Below are 19,929 nucleotides of genomic sequence, written 5' to 3' on the forward strand. Positions count from 1 at the left end.
ATTGATGAGGGGCAAGTGATTTGAAGTCAGCGACCTTAACCATTTGGCCACGGAGGCCCCACTCTGGAACAAGCATAATATTCATTGGTTCAAAAGCAATGTTCTGACCGGGCAAGGTGGGAAATTTGTCGGCCAAAACCATGATTTGTTTAACTTAATCTTACCATCATATATGATATCATCATTGCGGACAACTTTAAACAAATGTTTCTTTTCCAGACTTCCTGATAAACATCGACAACCAGCTACAGCAATTTGTTTCTTTTTATCTTTCTTTTTCTCTGTGTACACATACTCCTGTAAGATTTTAGCTTCACCTGTAAAGATAAACTATCACTAACACACAAGTTACAGATCACTGGATTTAAAACATAAAGTGTTATTAAATTTATAACAAAGTCATATATGAGGAATCATGCTTGCCATTCCAAGTTATTGGTGCACTGTGCTCACCATTCTATTTATTTATTTTGTTGGGTTTAACGTCGCACCGACACGTTCATAGGTCATATGGCGACTTTCCGGCTTTGATGGTGGAGGAAGACCCCAGGTACCCCTCCGCACATTATTTTATCACGAGCAGGCACCTGGGTAGAACCACCGACCTTCCGTAAGCCAACTGGATGGCTTCCTCACATGAAGAATTAAATGCCCCAAGTGAGGCTTGAACCCACATCTATGAGGGGCAAGTGATCAAAGCTATCAAACTACTGGTCGCACTGTGCTCACCATTCGAAGCTAGTGGTGCACTGTGCTCACCATTCCAAGCTATTGGTGCACTGTCCTCACCATTCGAAGCTATTGGTGCACTGTCCTCACCATTCCAAGCTAATGGTGCACTGTGCTCACCATTCCAAGCTAATGGTGCACTGTGCTCACCATTCCAAGCTATTGGTGCACTGTGCTCACCATTCCAAGCTATTGGTGCACTGTCCTCACCATTCCAAGCTATTGGTGCACTGTCCTCACCATTCCAAGCTTCTAGTGGCACTGTGCTCACAGTTGTTACAATTAAACCTATCCTATATTGTATAACAACCACTCACTTTCTTGTCTTACATCAACTAGTCAATATTTACTGTTGGTATAATTTATCAATGGCTTTTTCCTCTGTTATAACTGGGAACCTATCATTTATTGTCTGTGTGACTTACGAATGACTTCTTCCTCCGTTACAATTGGGAACCTATCATTTATTGTCTGTGTGACTTACCAATGACTTCTTCCTTCGTTACAATTGGGAACCTATAATTTAATGTCCATGTAACTTACCAATGACTTCTTCCTCTGTTAAAATTAGGAACCTATAATGTAATGCCCATGTGACTTACCAATGACTTCTTCGTCCTTTACGATTGTGAACCTATCATTTATTGTCTGTGTGACTTACCAATGACTTCTTCCTCCTTTACAATTGGGAACCTATCATTTATTGTCCATAAGACCTACCAATGACTCCTTTCTCCGTTACAATTGGGAACCTATCATTTATTGTCTATGTGACTTACCAATGACTTCTTCCTCCTTTACAATTGGGAATCTATCATTTCTTGTCCGTGTGACATACCAATGACTTCTTTCTCCTTTACAATTGGGAACCTATCATTTCTTGTCCATGTGACTTACCAATGACTTCTTCCTCCTTTACAATTGGGAACCTATCATTTCTTGTCCATGTGACTTACCAATGACTTCTTCCTCCTTTACAATTGGGAACCTATCATTTCTTGTCCATGTGACTTACCAATGACTTCTTCCTCATTTACAATTGGGAATCTATCATTTCTTGTCAATGTGACTTACCAATGGCTTCTTCCTCCATTACATTTGGGAACCTAACATTTATTTTCCATGAGACTTATCAATGACTTCTTCCCCTGTTACAATTTGGAACCTTTCATTTATTGTCTGTGTGACTTGCCAATAACTTCTTTCTTCGTTACAATTGGGAATCTATCATTTCTTGTTTTTTACCAATGACTACCTCCTCCATTACAATTTGAAACCTATCATTTATTGTCTAGTAACTTACTGATTACTTTTTCCTGAAATATATCAGATAACCTTTATTTATCTCTGTGTAACTTACCAATGACCTCTTCCTCTGTTACATCTGGTAATCTATCATTAATCATCTGTATAAGGTCATCAAAGAGATGATATATTACATTATGACTTTTAATTTCTACTTTCTGATGTTCTGTCTGTTGGGATTCAGTTGAGACATTGAATGCATAAATAACACCTGAAATAAAGTGCAAAAACACACTAAACATTTGTTTGCATTTAAGTCATTGCAATAATAAAAATTATTTTGCCTAAAAATAATTACATTTATTTTCTCACGAAATGAATGGATATCTTGTTGCTATGTGTTAACTAGAAACTATCCTTGTTGTCAAGTAATCTGGTTTTGTGATTTATTGGTTACCTGTCTAAACACAATAGAGTAATGATGAACGCCTTAGCGTCTGGGAACCACTCAAGCGTTATATTAACTTCGGATCACGTGCAATATTCACAGTTGAATTTAAGGTGTACTGGCTAGCGTTTCAGATCGATGTTAAATTCCCCACCCGCCACACCCCAATAATAAAAATTTCTGTTGATATGCTAAAACTAATTATATTATCGCATTTTAAATTCTGCTATGGCAATCTGACTGTTCTGTGAAGTACTTATGTTACAGATGATATGCTGCCATTTGGATGTTAACATCGGAAGTGAACAGAATGCAGGCACCTTACACAGATACAAAATTGAACAGATTCCTGGGCTACAAATCAATCGTGAAACAGACAAATCCAATTTGGTATTAACTTTTTCCAGATGGCTGATGATGAGAAACCTAGATGACAATTTACCAAGTTATGCATTGAGGACCAAAAGAAAAAAGAAAAAATATAGACATTTTAGTTATACTGATAAGAATTTATTTAAAGTGAATCTAAAATTCAAATTAATCTTCTTTATCTTTATACTGATGTCACTCCTAATATATTAAGGGCCGAGAAAAATTCTGTCGACCGCGGGGGCGATCGGGCGTGCTTACGAACGTTGTCATAGTATGGATGTTACTGTGTAAAAGGTATTGCTCTAGTGCTTTGGCAATATCTGACTAGCCTTGCTTAAATGTGTCATAGCCTTGCTTATGTCATAGCCTTGCTCATTATAGTATAGTTGCCTTGCTTAGAATTACAGTACGTTGCCTTGCTCCGTTGGTCCGCTAAATATTCCTTCATTACTTTGGCAGCCAACCGTCGAGTTATGGGGAATGTTTAATTTACTGTGGTGTACTGTAGCCTTGCTCCGTTGGTCCGCTAAATATTGTGGTGTACTGTAGCCTTGCTCGCTTTGCTTAGAATCACAGTACGTTGCCTTGCTCCGTTGGTCCGCTAAATATTGTGGTGTACTGTAGCCTTGCTCGCTTTGCTTAGAATCACAGTACGTTGCCTGGCTCCGTTGGTACGCTAAATATTCCTCATTACTTTGACAGCCAACCGTCGAGTTATGGGGGTGTTTGGTTTACTTTGGTGTACTGTGGTATCCCTTGCGTTCGTGTGGTGCTGACTGTTGCTTCCACAGCAAACCGTGGAGTAATGGTGTGGTGCTTTACAGGCGCGTCTGGTTTCCTCCCGGTCGACAGGGTTGCTACAAACAATGGAGTGGCCAAACTTTGCCATACTGTTTATAATAACTTTCATATATAAGTATGAATTACATAATTAAAGTTGTTGCTTGTAGTATCATATGCACCTATAATCAGTATAGCCTATGTGAATGTCATAATACCTAAATGTACAAATAAACATGTAGTAAACTGTGAATATTGCAGTTGTTTCTTGTGTAGAATTTCGGGTAGTAAAATAAATAAAGTTATATGGCAACTTTTGCTGGTACATAGACCAGATCCAGTTTCGGGTATAATTTTAAAACATAAACAGGCTCCTGGGTAGAACTATAAATATGACACAGCTACAAGGTTTCCTGACATGAAAAAATTCAACCCCTGACATGATTTTTATCAACTGTGATGGCAGCAAATGTTTACTGATTCAAAATTGGTACTCTAGTCCATTCGATCGGAAGGTCCCCCACATTAAGTGGACCATGATAGCTCTAAGGCATCCACCAGACCTTGACCCTGAATGTATGTTGTTTCATACGAAAAATAATCATATTTTGTATGGGAAAAAAAAACCCTAAATATATGGTAGATATGACCTAGTCAACTCCACCTAGGAACACTGACAAACAATTATTACTCCATACAAGCAAATCACCTGGCAATGGTAAAACTGATCCTACAATTGCAACATGCTTGGCAGTGCTTGGTCAATCAAATGCTAGCCATAATCTACAGGCAAATTGATGTTATATCACAACCTTTAGACACATAATGAAAGTCTTCAATGTAATTATATTTTGTAGTATGCGATTTGCCAAATTCTCTAACTGTACTCAAAATTCTGTCTAAGCTTTGAAGTTTTAGAATGATTTCATTTTTTTTTCACATAATTCTACGAAAAAATCAACACCAGAAATGGTCTCTATTTAAGTGCCTACATTAACACTTCAAATATAATGATTCTACAAAGTTTGGTGATGATTATCAAGGTGATCAAGGAAATAACTTGGTGAGATTTTTTTGTTTTCAGATCTTGCCACCTCTTAATACCGTCATTTAACAAACTTGAGAGAGGTCAATGCCAGATCACTACCAGCACATCACAAAGTTTGAAAAAGTGGAAAAAGTGGTTACCAACACTTAAACCTCGACCTCTAGCCTGCTGGCGACAAGTGATTCTGCCTTTGCAACCAGCACAGACCAAGACTGCCTGCACATCCATACAGGCTGATCATGGTCTGCACTGTTTGCTATTCAATCAGTAAATTTTCAGTGAAGACCCCTTTGAACAATAAATGGAATTGCCCAAATTGAATGATGGACCAGTCCATTTTAGAAATCTAGCAAGCTAAACGTTAAAATGCAATTATTGTAAGCTAACTGTGGCTAGTTAAATCTAACTGTTATACCTTCAAATAATTCTGCCAGTTCCAGATCGTATGGGGTAACATTACCAACTCCACTGTGTAGAATGTCTATGTTGCAAACCTCAGACTTAAATGTTGCTAGTGTATCTAAAATGGCTTCAACTGACCCAGCTACATCACCTGGTGTACAGAAATATAAATATCAAGTTACAAAATCTCTTTATAAGCGGTTCATGTTAACTTTTGGGGCTGAACTAATTCAAACATAAAACTTTTTGGTGTGGAATAAGTAGTATGTAAGGCAATGAAACATAGGAAAAAAGTCCTCAAAAATATCATTGTACACTTTTGAGTTATTGCATTCTGGAATTCTGAAGTAATGTTTAATACATATCTTGTACGGTTCTACTATTGGTATACTACAGCATAATGTTTGCCTTGAATATCTGCACATCATCTTGATGTGGTAAACATTTGTGTCAAGTTTCTTCAAAATTCTTCAAGAAGTACAAGAGTTACAGAGTGGACATGAAATTGCTAACGGACAAATGAGTGGACAGACAGATGGATATGCAGTGGCATTATAACATAATACGTCCCTTTGGGCGTATAATAAATTATTCAAGAATGGAAGTTTTTATATTACATAAAGTAAAATATGTTCTCAATTATTGCAAAAACGTAAAACCATTTATGAATACAAAATGTTGTACCTTTTATGATAAGGTAGAATGTAGGTATAGCTGATATTTTTTCTGGATTTTCTATTAGGGCACCATCATTCATCAATCGTTCTACCGACGTTAAACTGGCAAAAGCTGGTCTCCTAAAACCACGACTTTTCATATATTCAAATTTTTCTGCTCTCTTTTTGACATATGTCTCCCTTTCTTCTCTACGCTTCTCTTCTATTGCATTAAAGTCCTGTTCTTCTTTTTCTGCCAATTTCTTCTCTACTCTATATTCTATAGCTTTTTTAAGTCTTTTCTACAAAGCAGAACATACCACATAACTATCTAAATATGTAAAATTAATGAGTACAGTAGATTTCCACCTAATGGGCACGCTAAAACAACAGGCACGCCAAAAGTGCAGCCACTTTTTCAAAGTACAAAATAAATTTGTTCTTTGTTCATTATAAATATTGACCAGTACAGCGGGCATGTTGCTAATGCGGCATTGCGGCCACTTTAGTGGAACAAATTGCTTATTTACTATGTGCTAACTGACCATAATTACGGGCAGACAAAAATATGGACTCAGACATCCTTTGTTTAACACACTGACCTTGTTTATTTAACAGAGTGTAAATGATCCCCTGCCTCAGGCAATTTACAACAAGGTAAATCGATCAAAACGTGTATTTCAATCAGGTACACTTAATTGGTATCACCTGGACGCTTGTTATACAAATGTAAGAGCTAATTCAAGCGTTTCCAGATCCATGATGATATTATTTTGTCAATTTTGTTGTGAAAACATTAATTGTTGAGCAATTAGCAGCAGTTATGCTCATGTAAGAATCATTTGAACCTTTTTGATCTCAAAGAAGAAATTAATTGTATTGAATGATACCATAATCGTGTCAATTATGCAGGGGATTTTGTTCTTTAATTTGGTTTGTAGGCCTAACTGACTTTATTGAACATAGAAAATTATGACACTCTACATGTACATAATTGACCCAAAACATGGATAAAGATCAAACTCCATATCCAAATCAAACATATACATGAGGGATTTTAAGTATGACACTACATGGCTATATCTAGAAACATCATTTTGACCTCATAGTACAATGATTGTTGACTGGATGAAATCTCAAATTCACTATTAAGGCCAGACCACTATTTAGGCCACTTTTGGTCAGACAACTGGGAACCCTTAATAGAGAGAATCTTCTGTACTTAAAAGTATGCACTTCTCATGAGATCTCTTTCATAACTTACAGCTGGATGACCGTGGCCCTTGCAACTTTCGTAGATTTTCCGATATCATTAGCAGTAGAAATTCCATATTTCATTTGAAAGAACACTTACTTTTGCATAAAAATAAGAAACTAGAGATGCTTTTGAGAAAAGCGCATGTCTCCCACAACTGCCCCTATGAAAAATGTTAGTTTCTATAGATGTTTTAGACGAGTGGATCCAATTAGATGGTCTGGATGAGTGGATCCAATCAGTGATTCAAGGGCCATAAATCAAAAGTGCCTGGGCGGATTTGGCTTGTTATCGAACTTGGGTAAGGTCTTATGGCCAAACACATTTTGTTCATGTTTGGTGAAGATCGGATGAGAAATGTTCGACTTAGAGAGCGGACAAGAGTAAACAGACGGATTTTTTCGGTAATTCAAGGGCCGTAACTCTAAAATACCTGGACCGACTTGGCTAGTTATCAAACTTGGTCGAGGTCTCATGATCAAACACATTTTGTTCAAGTTTGGTGAAGATTGGATGAGAAATGTCCGACTTAAGAGTGCGGACAAGAGTAAAAGGCCGATTTTTCGATAATTCAAGGGCCCTAACTCTAAAATGCCTGGACCGATTTGGCTAGTTATCGAACTTGGCCGAGGTCTCATGGTCAAACACATTTTGTTCAAGTTTGGTGAAGATCGGATGAGAAATGTTTGATTAAGAGTGCGGATATGAGTAAAAAGGCCAATTTTTTGATAATTCAAGGGCCGTAACTCAAAAATACCTAGACCGATTTGGCAAGTTATCGAACTTGGCCGAGGTCTCATGGTCAAACACATTTTGTTTAAGTTTGGTGAAGATTGGATGAGAAATATTCGAATTAGAGTGCGGACAAGAGTAAAAAGACCAATTTTTGGTAATTCAAGGACCATAACTCCAAGACGCCTGGACCGATTTGGCTAGTTATCGAACTTGGCCGAGGTCTTATGGTCAAACACATTTTGTTCAAGTTTGGTGAAAATCGGATGAGAAATGTTTGACTTAGAGTGCGGACAAGCTTTGTGACAGACACAAAAACACACACGCGCACACACACACACACAGAGACTGGAGTAAATCAATATGTCTCCCACACCACTGTGAGACATAATTAATGAATGAAGAAAAGAACAGGTAATGAAAGTTTTTTAAATCCCAACATATCAAATTAACTTGACTGAAGGGAAAAGACTTAATTTCAATACTTGACTAACCTCTGTGTCAACCTGAAGGACCTCATCTCCTATAAGTGGAAGCTCTTTCCATCCACCAATCTCCACAGGCATGGATGGTGTGGCTAGCTCTATAATTTTCCCATTGCTGTCATACATATTGCGTACCTAATAATAAAGAACAACTACTTTACATTCAAGCGGTCAATTTAAATATTATACAACATTATGAAATTCAGTATCTCAAATTCCAATGGATCAAGCATTTTACCATGTTTACCTGTGGATATCTTTAATTTGACTTTAAAGGGGAAAAGTTAACCTAAACGCAACACTTAACCAAGAAATCTGATATTTTATAAGTCCAAAAGGGGTCATAATTCTTGCAAAAAGCAGGATAGAGTTATGTTTCTTGTTGTACAGAGTCAGTTTTTAATGGTGAACAAGTGTTGCAAGTTTCAAAGCAATAGCTTTAATAGGTTAGGAGAAAAGTTGACCTAAACACAAGAGCTGTCAGTGGACAGTGCGCTCGACTATTCTCAGTGCTTGATAGTATAAGCAATGAGTAAAACTTTAACATTACAATAAGCATATTCTAAGTCGAAAAGGGGCCATAATTCAGTCAAAATTCTTGATAGAGTTGCCTCCTCCTTTTTACAGACTGGGGTCATGATGGTAATCAAGTATGCAAAATATGAAAGCAATATCTCAATGGACTTTGAAAATATTTGGGATGGTACGCAAACTTTAACATTTGTGTGACACTCACGCTAACGCTAATGCTCGCGCCGACGCTGGGGCGAGTAGGATAGCTCCCCTATTCATTGAATAGTCAAGCTAATAAAACTTAACCAAGAAATATAATATTTCTAAGTCCAAAGGTGCCATAAATCTTGCAAAAAGCAGGATGGAGTTATGTTTCTTTTGTACAGAGTCAGCTAATGATGGTGAACAAGTGCTGCAAGTTTTAAAGCAATAGCTTTGATAGATTAGGAGAAAAATTGACCTAAACATAAAACTTAACCAAGAAATCTGATTTTCTAAGTCTAAAAGGGGCCATAATTCTTGCAACAAGCAGGAAAGAGTTATGTTTCTTGATGTACAGAGTCAACTTTTGATGGTGAACAAGTGTTGCAAGTTTCAAAGCAATAGCTTTAATAGATTAGGAGAAAAGTTGACCTAAACATAAAACTTAACCAAGAAATCTAATATTTTCTAAGTCCAAAAGGGGCCATAATTCTTGCAAAAAAATAGAATGGAGTTATGTTTCTTGCTGTACAGAGTCAAATAATGATGGTGAACAAGTGTTGCAAGTTTTAAAGCAATAGCTTTGATAGTTTAGGAGAAAAACTGACCTATACATAAAACTTAACCAGGCAATGCCGACGTCTATCAAGTGATGACAATAACTCATATTTCTTTTTCAAACAAGGGGTGTCTGTAAGACAGCGTGGTCCACTATTCGACGATTTGACAGTAAAATGAATACATGTCTCAATAAGAGACCTCTACTTTAAAAGGAAGATACACCAAGGGGCATAATTCTGTCAAGAACACAAACTAGAGTTATTGGGATTGTTACCACACAGGCAGATGATGATGATAAAGATACATTTTAAGTTTCAAGTCTTTATCTTATATTGTACTAAAGTTACATCCAGAAAGCAAAGATTGCCAAAAAACTTTTAAGTATGAAAGGGGTATAATTCTGTCAAAAATACAATTAGAGTCATGGGGATTGTAGCCACACATGAAAATGATAGTTATAAAGTAAAATATTTTAAATTTCAAGTAATTATTTTTTAAAGTACCTAAAATATGTCTATAAAAGAAATTTTTGAAAAGAAATTTACATGAAAATAATTCCAAGTATAACATCTTTGTGACCTTGACCTTGGGTATAATGGGCCCAGCCCCTGCGCATACTTTGTTTGTATGCTGGACAATGTTTATGTGAACTTACAGTAAGATATAAGCAATAGTAACAAAGATATGACAGAAAAACAAAGGTTTCCAAAAAAATTTAACCTTAAAAATAATCAAAGTATAACACCTTGGTGACCTTGACCTTGGGTATAATGGGCCCAGCCCCTGCACATACTTGGTTTGTATGATGGACAATGTTTATGGTAACTTACAGGGAGATGTAAGCAATAGTAACAAAGATATGACAGAAAAACAAAGGTTGCCGAAAAACTTTAACCTTAAAAATAACCTAAGTATAACACCTTGGTGACCTTGACCTTGGGTATAATGGGCCCAGCCCCTGCATATACTTTGTTTGTATGCTGGACAATGTTTATGTGAACTTACAGTAAGATATAAGCAATAGTAACAAAGATATGACAGGAAAACAAAGGTTGCCGAAAAACTTTAACCAAGAAAGCTCACGCCGACACCGACGCAGGGGCGAGTAGAATAGACCCCTATTCTCCGAATAGTGGAGCTAAAAATCAGATGAGCTAATAAATGGTACCAGTATCTCCCTTGCTTGGCGCTCAGCATTAAAAGGGAAACTGGCCTCTTCTCTCATACCCTCGTAGCGATGGATTCCATCAGGAATGAGGTGTTGATTAATGTAAGTTGTAGAACTTTCTTCATGATCGCCCTAAAATAAATTATGCATAAACTAAATATCACTTGTCTTACCTTAGTCCATGTAGTTCCAGCTATCAGAATATCACCTTTTTTAAGACTGCCCCTCTGAACTAAAATTGTTGCCATTTTCCCTCGCCCTATGTCAGTTCGAGTTTCTACAATATATCCCTCAACCATTCCAACTTGGTCACCTTTCAGCTCTAAAAGTTCAGCGAGAGTTGTGATGGATTCTTCAAGTTTATCTAGATTAGTTTTCTGAAATGCAGAGAAATTTACAAATTAAAACTAGAACAATCAGTAAAAGCAATGAATACGTCCACAGTACTGTTTTGTCATAGGAAATAAAACAATTTGTCTATGTCCAAGGCCCTTAACTCTTGCTATGAATCAACAGTTAACCGAAAACAGTTTATCACATGTATCTACATTTTATAGTAATCCTGTGTATGAGGCTTCATTTTGATTCCTTTGAAAATGTGTAATTAGATTTAGCTTTAAATCCCCATTTATCAAAACTGCTAGTGTACACATTTTGTGTAAGACCAAGTACTGATAACTCAGTGATGGATCAACTGACCCTAATAATATAGGTCACGCACATCAAGCTTTATAATGATCAAGCATATAAAGTATCACTGAAGTCCCTTTTAAGTGTGGAAATGGTTGTCCAACAGCCAAAAAATCATATACACAATTACCACAAATTATGTTTCATTTCATGTACCAGTAGAAGGAAATCCATTTTTCAGTAGCAGTCGGGCTAACAGTTCACTTCCTGCCTGCACAAGTAATTTCTTGTTCATTTTCTTTTCATTTTTTGTGTTTTACGAAGAAGCAGTAATGTTATAGATCATATGGCGACTCTCCAGTTCTTGATGGTGGAAGAAAGACCCCAGACCCTCCTTTAACTCCATGATGGAGGCACTAATTTCTTGTTCAAACACCAATAACTGACAAGATCCCAACATGAAGAGTAATGATGCCAAAACTATTTCAGATAAAAATGTCTTTGTAAAAATTATGAAAAACATCCACTGCTGCATCTGGCAATCAAACTAACTACATTTTAACTAACAATTTGCAGCACTACTTATGAAGCAAGCAGGATGATGATGTTCTCTCCATTTCTACACTATACCTTAAAATGTTCACTCAATTTTCTCTGTTTTACCTTAAGATGTACACTATTTTTCTGCTTTACCTTAAATGTTCACTCTACCTTTTCACTAACCTTAAGATGTTCACTCCATTTCTTTACTTGAATTTAAAATGTTCACTCCACTTCTCTACTTACTTTCACTTGTTCACTCCACTTCTCTACTTGAATTTAAAATGTTCTCTCCATTTCTCTACCTGAATCTAAGATGTTCATTCCAATTATCTTCTTACTTTCACATGTTCACACTACTTAAATCTAACATGTTCATTCAATTTCTCAACTTACTCTCACATATTCATTCCACTTCTCTATTGAATTTAAGATGTTGTGTTTATTCCTCTACTTTACCTTAAGAGCAGAGATGGGAACTGCCTGTACATCTCCACCATACTCTTCTACAACAACTCCATACTGTGCTAACATGTTCTTTGTCTTGTTCTGAAAAAACACATTCATAGTCTAAAAATTCTTAAAACACTTGTTTACATCAACAATTTCATTTACATATGTGATCTTAGTGCGATTAAAACATGAAAAGGGAATCACTGGAAGGTAAAATTTGACATTGGCTATGCCTCATTGCACCCCGACAGACATAAAATCTTGAGACCGACTAAATCTCATTGCAAAAACAAGACAAATTCTACTACTGATTGACTAAACATAATGTAAACTTTTTATTCAAACAGACAGACATAGAATCTTCAAAGTGAGTAAGCCTCATTGTACCTTACAGACCTAAATCTTTCATACTAACTAAACCTCATTGCACCAGACAGACAGGAGAGCTTGATATTGTCTAAGCCTTACTGCATTTGATGGAACAGACATAAACACTAAAGACTTAACTAAACCTCACTGCATCCTACAAGACATAAAATCTTAAGACTGAGTAAACCAGACATAATATCTTCAGACAAACTAAGCCTAACTGCACTGATTGTGATAGACGCAAAATCTTAAGACTGACTAATCTTCACTGTCTGTGATAGACATATTAAGATTTTGAGACTGACTAATCTTCACTGTCCATGATAAACATAAAATCTTGAGACTGACTAAACCACACTGTTCATGATAAACATAAAATCTTGAGACTGACTAAACCACACTGTTCATGATAAACATATTAAAATCTTGAGACTGACTAAACCACACTGTTCATGATAGACATATTAAAATCTTGAGACTGACTAAACTTCACTGTTCATGATAGACATATTAAATCTTGAGACTGACTAAACCACACTGTTCATGATAGACATATTAAAATCTTGAGACTGACTAAACCACACTGTTCATGATAGACATATTAAAATCTTGAGACTGACTAAACCACACTGTTCATGATAGACATATTAAAATCTTGAGACTGACTAAACTTCACTGTCCATGATAAACATAAAATCTTGAGACTGACTAAACACACTGTTCATGATAGACATATTAAAATCTTGAGACTGACTAAACTTCACTGTTCATGATAAACATAAAATCTTGAGACTGACTAATCTTCACTGTCCATGATAGACATAAAATCTTGAGACTGACTAAACTTCACTGTTCATGATAGACATAAAATCTTGAGACTGACTAAACCACACTGTTCATGATAGACATAAAGTCTCGAGACTGACTAATCTTCACTGTTCATGACAGACATAAAATCTTGAGACTGACTAAACTTCACTGTCCATGATAGACATAAAGTCTTGAGACTGACTAATCTTCACTGTCCATGATAGACAAAAAATCTTGAGACTGATTAAACTTCATTGCACCAGATAGAAATAAAATCTTCAGACTGATCAAACTTCACAGCCCCTGACAGATATAAAAACTAACTAAACCTCACTGTATCTGACATAAAATCTTCAAACTGACTAAACTTCACAGCACCTGACAGACATAAAACTTCAGACTAACTAAACCTCACTGTATCTGTCTGACATAAAATTCTAAGACTGATTAAGCCTAATTGTACCCAAGAGACATAAATTACTTGTGACTGGCTTAATGTGACAGATAAAACAGCTTAGAGATCTCAAATGACAAAAAAATTGTATTTAAAAAAAACATAGTCATACTTGGTCATTTACTAACCATTTTTATTATATGCCTTGCTATATAATATTGATGTCAGAATGGATAGTCATTGGGGAAGTTTGCAAATTAAACCTTATAGCAAATATATAATATTATTTCAGAATGGGCAGTTGATGAGGAAGTTTGCAAATTAAACCTTACAGCCAATATATAATATTGATGTCAGAATGGGCAGTTGTTGAGGAAGTTGAAAACTGAACTTTATAGCCAATATCATTTGAGCAAATCAAATAGCCATTGTGTAATTTTAACATAAATTTGTTAGTACATATTGAGAAGATAAGGCATTTCAGTGATACTTACAATATTGGCTTCATACTTGTCTATCTTGTTTATGGCAACAATTAAGGGTACTGAAAAAAAAAGTATATATTAATTATATGAAAGATTTAAAAATGATACATTCTCCTTGATAATCTTTAAACTATATCTCCCTTGTGGAAAAGAAGAGACAAATATGAAAAATAACACTTTATTATCCTAGTATGACATTGTTTACACGTTTGTTGTATTGGATTTTAATTCACAGAATAATATAGGTCATATGGCTGCTTTCCATTTTTAATGGTAGAGGAAGACCTGTGTCCCACTAGATCTTATTTCAGGCAAGGGTGATATCTATGGAAGAACTATTGACCCTTTGACATGGGCAACACCTAGTAAAAACCACAAACATGGGCAGCACAAAGAAAGAACCACCTATTAAGAACAACATACATGGGTGACACCTAAGATAAAACACTAACTTCTGACCTTGGAAGAACTACAGACCTTTCAGCATTGGAACCACCAACCTTCCATTAGCAAACAGGATAGCTTCCTCACATGAAAGGACTCTATGTCACAAAGTGGGTTAACTAACTCATAGCAATGACATGTTAAGTCAAACAAAGTTTGCAGCTTTGACCATTCTCATATACACTATTTACATTACTTTCTTTATGCATATCTCAGACTTATCCAGAGTGAAAATACTAAACTGACCACCTGAAAATTAAAGTGCACACAGTGTAACACTTCTGGTTGGACACACATACCATTTTCGGCCTGAGCTAGTTTGATAGATTCTATCGTTTGTGGCATAATACCATCTTCTGCAGCTATTACAAGAACAATTATATCTGTGACTGACGCTCCACGTGCACGCATCGCCGAGAATGCAGCATGACCAGGTGTGTCGAGAAAGGTGATTGAATGTCCACTTGGTAGTTTCACTGCAAAATAATATTTTCCTCCTTTCAGGAAACAGTTCTTGATAAAACCAAGTCTGTTATTATTATTCTTGGCTGCATTCTATGCTTCTAAAAGATCTTCTTATAGATGCTGTTTATATGTATAATTTAACTTTTTTGTGTATATCACTACAAAGGAAGAACATTCGTACATGAAAAAATATATAAAACACAGTTAAAAAGTAAACGTTATCTAAACAAGAGGACCACCTGCGGGTGCCATTGCTCATCTGAAAATGCCCGACAATATGTAAGAAAACAGTTCAGATTTTCTAAGTACAAAAAGAGCCATAATTCTGACAAAATGCATATCAGAGTTACGGTTCTTAGCCTACATAGTAATCTAATGATGATGAAAAAGTGTGCAAAATTTCAAAGCTGTAGCTCTTATAGTTTTTGAGAAAAGGTGGACCTATACAAAAAATTTAACCAAGAAACTAAAAAATTTAACTAAGAAAATCAAATTTTCTAAGTACAGAAAGGGCAATAATTCTGACAAAATACAGGTTAGAGTTATGGTTCTTTGCCTAGTCCCCTAATGATGATAAACAAGTGTGCTAAGTTTCAAAGCTGTAGGTCGTATAGATTTTGAGAAAAGGAGGACCTAAACAAAATTTTTAACCAACCCCAGTGCCGACGATCAAGTGACAAAAATATCTTGTATATTTTTTTAAAAATCAGACGAGCTAAATATGTTTCATAACAATCATCTGAGACAAAGATCAAGTACTTTTCATGGGCTTTTCAAGTACTTCCTTTGCTATTTCAATAACCATTATTCTTGAAAAAAAACTTCAGAAAACTTATTCCCAGCAACTTTTATCAACTATTTCCAAAACAGTGTTCTAGCAAAAAATTGCTTTGCATAAACTGTGATAGAATGCTGTATATTCCATTACCATTACAATGGATACTTTAACATTTAGTAATCAAATATCATTTCAAATTATCTTCATTTTTTTTTTTTTTTGCTTTTTAAATGTATTCTTTCCACAAAACAAGTTGATGTGAAAATCAATTACTTTTTTCAAAACTCAAGTGCTTTTTCATTTTTCTTTGGGTTTTGGTCATTTTCAAGAAATTTTTAAGGACTATAATAAAGTTCAAGGACTTTTTAAGGTCTGTGTAGAACCTCTTAGAGTTTCAATATTTTTTTAAGCAAATGCTCATACTGGTACAAACAAGAATTAGATGTGGGCCATGACAGCCCTCAGTTACTGACCTGATCTTGACTGTCTGACCTACAATTTATGCTATGACAAACTGTATCATAGAAAGTAAAAAGTGTATTAATTACAAATCAAAATGGACAAGAAAAGTTTTTTAATGATAAATTCAAAAATGTGAGTTCCAATGTCCACTTGCATGAATATCAAGTAGACAAAAGCTCACAGATGTCACTCTTGATGGCCTGTTGAAGGAAAGTGGGTGTGTAATTTTCAGCCTTAAGTAAGCTGGGACCTTAACCTTTGACCTTATAACAATAGGAATTATCTACTAACCAGGTCAATCAAACTTTAAAGTTTGATGGCTGCCGATGCAAATATTTCCTAGCTATTGTTCAATGGTCATTATTAAAAATCTCTGACTTCTATCTTTCTGTCTCAATGTCACTGTGACCTTGATCTTAGAAACCCCAAAACAATAGGGGTCAAGCTGACCAAAGGCTATCATCCTATGAAGTAAAACTGTAAGCCATAGCATTCTTTAGTCAGTGAGAATACACCATTTACAGCCTCAGTATCACTGTGTCCTTGACCTTGACCTACTGACTCCCCCACCCACCACCTCCCCCCACAATAATATGCATTATCTACTGACCACAATCAATCATCCTATGAAGTTCGAGACTTGTAGGCCAAAGCATTCTTTAGTTATTGAATGAAAACCTTTGTAGACTCCAGGGAGTGTGACCTTGACCCTTGACCGACTGGCCTCCAACACAAAAGTGGTCATCTACTGACCACAGTCAATCATCCTATGAAGTTTTAAGACTGTATGCCAAAGCTTTGTTTAGTAAAAATAGAGTGGAAACTGTTCAGTGTCAAGGTCACCATGACTAACACAGGCAGACATGCAAGATCATTTTTCCTGCCCATCTATACATCAGTTTCAAAGATACTGTAAATTATAAAATCATACCAGTCCTGTAGTTTATGACGTCATAATAATTATGACATCAACATGTGCACAAGACCTTTATCTCTTCCCTAAGGAAAAGATGACCTACTATCTACCTTGCCTTTCCCCACTTAGTAGGCAAGAAGAAATTGTACGCCTCTGAAATGAGGTATCTGCTTATCTGTGGCCATACTTTCATAAAACAACATATTACCATTGAATGCTCCTATATGTTGTGTGATGCCTCCGAACTCCTGGTCTACAACACTTGACTCTCTTAATGCATCCAACAATGTTGTCTTGCCATGATCTACATGTCCCATAATGGTTACAACCGGCGGACGATACACTAATTTATCAGGGTCAGGTGGTCCTCTGAAATACACATCCATGTGTCAATATATATCTGATCAATATCAAGGCACTATGTGTCAGTTTCCTCTTCATAGAATAATTTTATTTTTTTTAAACCGTTTTATCTAAACATCTGCAAAAGTTAACAAACTTACTGCTGTGAAAGGCAATAGTGTAACACGAATATTTTAAAATAAAACATATTACAAAAAAAGAAGAAAATAAATGTACATCCCTATCTGGCATTCAGTAAGAAAACAAGTACACCAGTGCTTAATACAGCAGTGGCTTTCATTTAAAAAAATATAAATAAGGAAAGTTGAAATATCAGAAAGTAAAATTTCCCCTTTTTAGTATTCTATCAAGACATAAACAGACACTTAAATAATTATAATTTTTCTGGGTGAATCAACTAATGAAACAAGATCAAGTAAAACAATGTAAGGGATGCAGTGTTCAACAATATCTTCTTCTGAAGTGTTATATAAATACAACAAAGACAATGTCTATTTGCCTACAGATGTCACTGGAACAGGATACATACTGTTTCTCTATATCCTTTTCCAATGGCTTCTTTATAACTTTATCTTCAACTTGTTCTGCTTGTTTATCTGGACTAGATTTTTTGTCAGTGACAATCTTGAACCTTCGCTTTAACATCAAACCAACTTTTTCTAACGTATCTGCATCTTTCACTTCTGAAATGTTCAAACATACACATACATAAAACAACATAATCTGTCATGTATATAAGGTAAAAGATGAAAAACATTTTATAACGTTTAAATGAATACATTAACAGCAGTGTGTAAGAGAGCTGTGTTTTATATTAGAAGCCTATAAGACAACAATTCCTTCATAGCTGTAGTTGAACTGAAAGCCTGTGAACAATCATATCCCCATCTCCATGTTTACACAGAAGGCCGGAGAGACAGCCATATCCCCCACTTCCGTGTTTACACAGGAAGCCCAACAGACAGCCATATCCCCTATCACTGTGTTAATACTGGATTACTGGAAAGGGGAATAATTCTGTAACTGATGATGAAATTCAATTTTTGCACGTTCACTCATTTTGATTTGTCAACATCAATAATTCCCTTCAGTAGTTGCAAAGGTTTTGCCTGACCCTGCATCTGACCAAGTTGCATCAATCAACAAAATTAAATTCCAAAGGACAGGCAAAATTTCCAATTTATTTTTATCATTAAAACTTGAATTTAACAAATTCATATGCGCAAGAAATAGCCTTTTTGGCACAGACAATGAACTTTCATGTCCACAAAATTAAGTGACATCACAGTAACACAATCTGAGTCTTAGATGAAGCAGCCCAAATCCCAACATCCACAATTTTCACACTAAATGAAAGCTGTTTTGCCAAAATGCTCAATGTACCTGCCCACTTAAGAGTTATGACTAGACAACAAACACTTATTATATACAAGAGGGTCATGATGACCCTGTATCGCTCACCAGAGTAATATGAGCTACATGTTTCAAATGTCAAACTGATGATTTTTAGAAATTTTTTGGAAGATTTCCCGATGTACAATCAAGTAACCCCTGGGGCTTGGTCAATTTGACCCTGGGGGGTCAAGATTTGAACAACTTTTGTAGAGGTCCCCTAGGCAATGCTTCATGTCAAATATCTAAGCTCTAGGCCTTCTGGGTTTTTTTTTTAGAAAATTTTGAAGATTTTTCTATGTACAATCAAGTAACCCCATGGAGCGGGGTCAATTTGACCCTGGGGGGTCATGATTTGAACAAATTTTGTAGAAGTCTACTAGGAAATGCCACATGTCAAAATCTTAAGATCTAGGCCTTCTGGTTTATTTTTAGAAAATTTTTGAAGATTTTCGTATGTAAAATCAAGTGACCCCTGGGGCGAGGTAAATTTTGGCCCCGGAGTTCATGATTTGAACAATTTTGTAGAGGTCCACTATCCAATGCTACATGTCAAATATCTAAGCTCTAGGCCTTCTGGTTTATTTTTAGAAATTTTTTGAAGATTTTCCTATGTTAAAATCAAGCGACCCCTGGGGCGGGGTCAATTATGACCCCGGGGTCATGATTTGAACAACTTTAGTAGACGTCCATTAGGCAATGCTACATGTGAAATATCTAAGCTCTAGGCCTTCTGGTTTATTTTAAGAAAATTTTTGAAGATTTTCCTATGTAAAATCAAGTGACCCCTGGGGCGGGGGTCAATTTTGACCACGGGGGTCATGATATGAACA

General features: G+C 35.9%; 1 protein-coding gene across 4 annotated transcripts in view; it reads right to left on the reverse strand.

Moving 5' to 3' along the window:
* LOC123543215 (translation initiation factor IF-2, mitochondrial-like) overlaps nt 1-19,929 on the reverse strand; it is a 29,629-nt gene that overhangs the window by 4,313 nt on the left and 5,387 nt on the right. For all 4 annotated transcript variants that reach the window (XM_053542771.1, XM_053542772.1, XM_053542788.1 and 1 more), the window contains 11 exons: nt 18,234-18,387; nt 17,550-17,710; nt 15,020-15,196; nt 14,286-14,335; nt 12,225-12,314; nt 10,769-10,972; nt 8,162-8,287; nt 5,709-5,982; nt 5,038-5,175; nt 2,090-2,245; nt 165-317 (listed from right to left, as the gene is read on the reverse strand). In XM_053542771.1, coding sequence (XP_053398746.1) covers nt 165-317; nt 2,090-2,245; nt 5,038-5,175; nt 5,709-5,982; nt 8,162-8,287; nt 10,769-10,972; nt 12,225-12,314; nt 14,286-14,335; nt 15,020-15,196; nt 17,550-17,710; nt 18,234-18,387 — 1,683 coding nt within the window. The remainder of the gene's footprint in view (nt 1-164; nt 318-2,089; nt 2,246-5,037; nt 5,176-5,708; nt 5,983-8,161; nt 8,288-10,768; nt 10,973-12,224; nt 12,315-14,285; nt 14,336-15,019; nt 15,197-17,549; nt 17,711-18,233; nt 18,388-19,929) is intronic.

This window comes from Mercenaria mercenaria, chromosome 1, assembly GCF_021730395.1.
Source record: "Mercenaria mercenaria strain notata chromosome 1, MADL_Memer_1, whole genome shotgun sequence".
In the NCBI taxonomy this organism is placed as follows: Eukaryota; Metazoa; Mollusca; class Bivalvia; order Venerida; family Veneridae; genus Mercenaria; species Mercenaria mercenaria.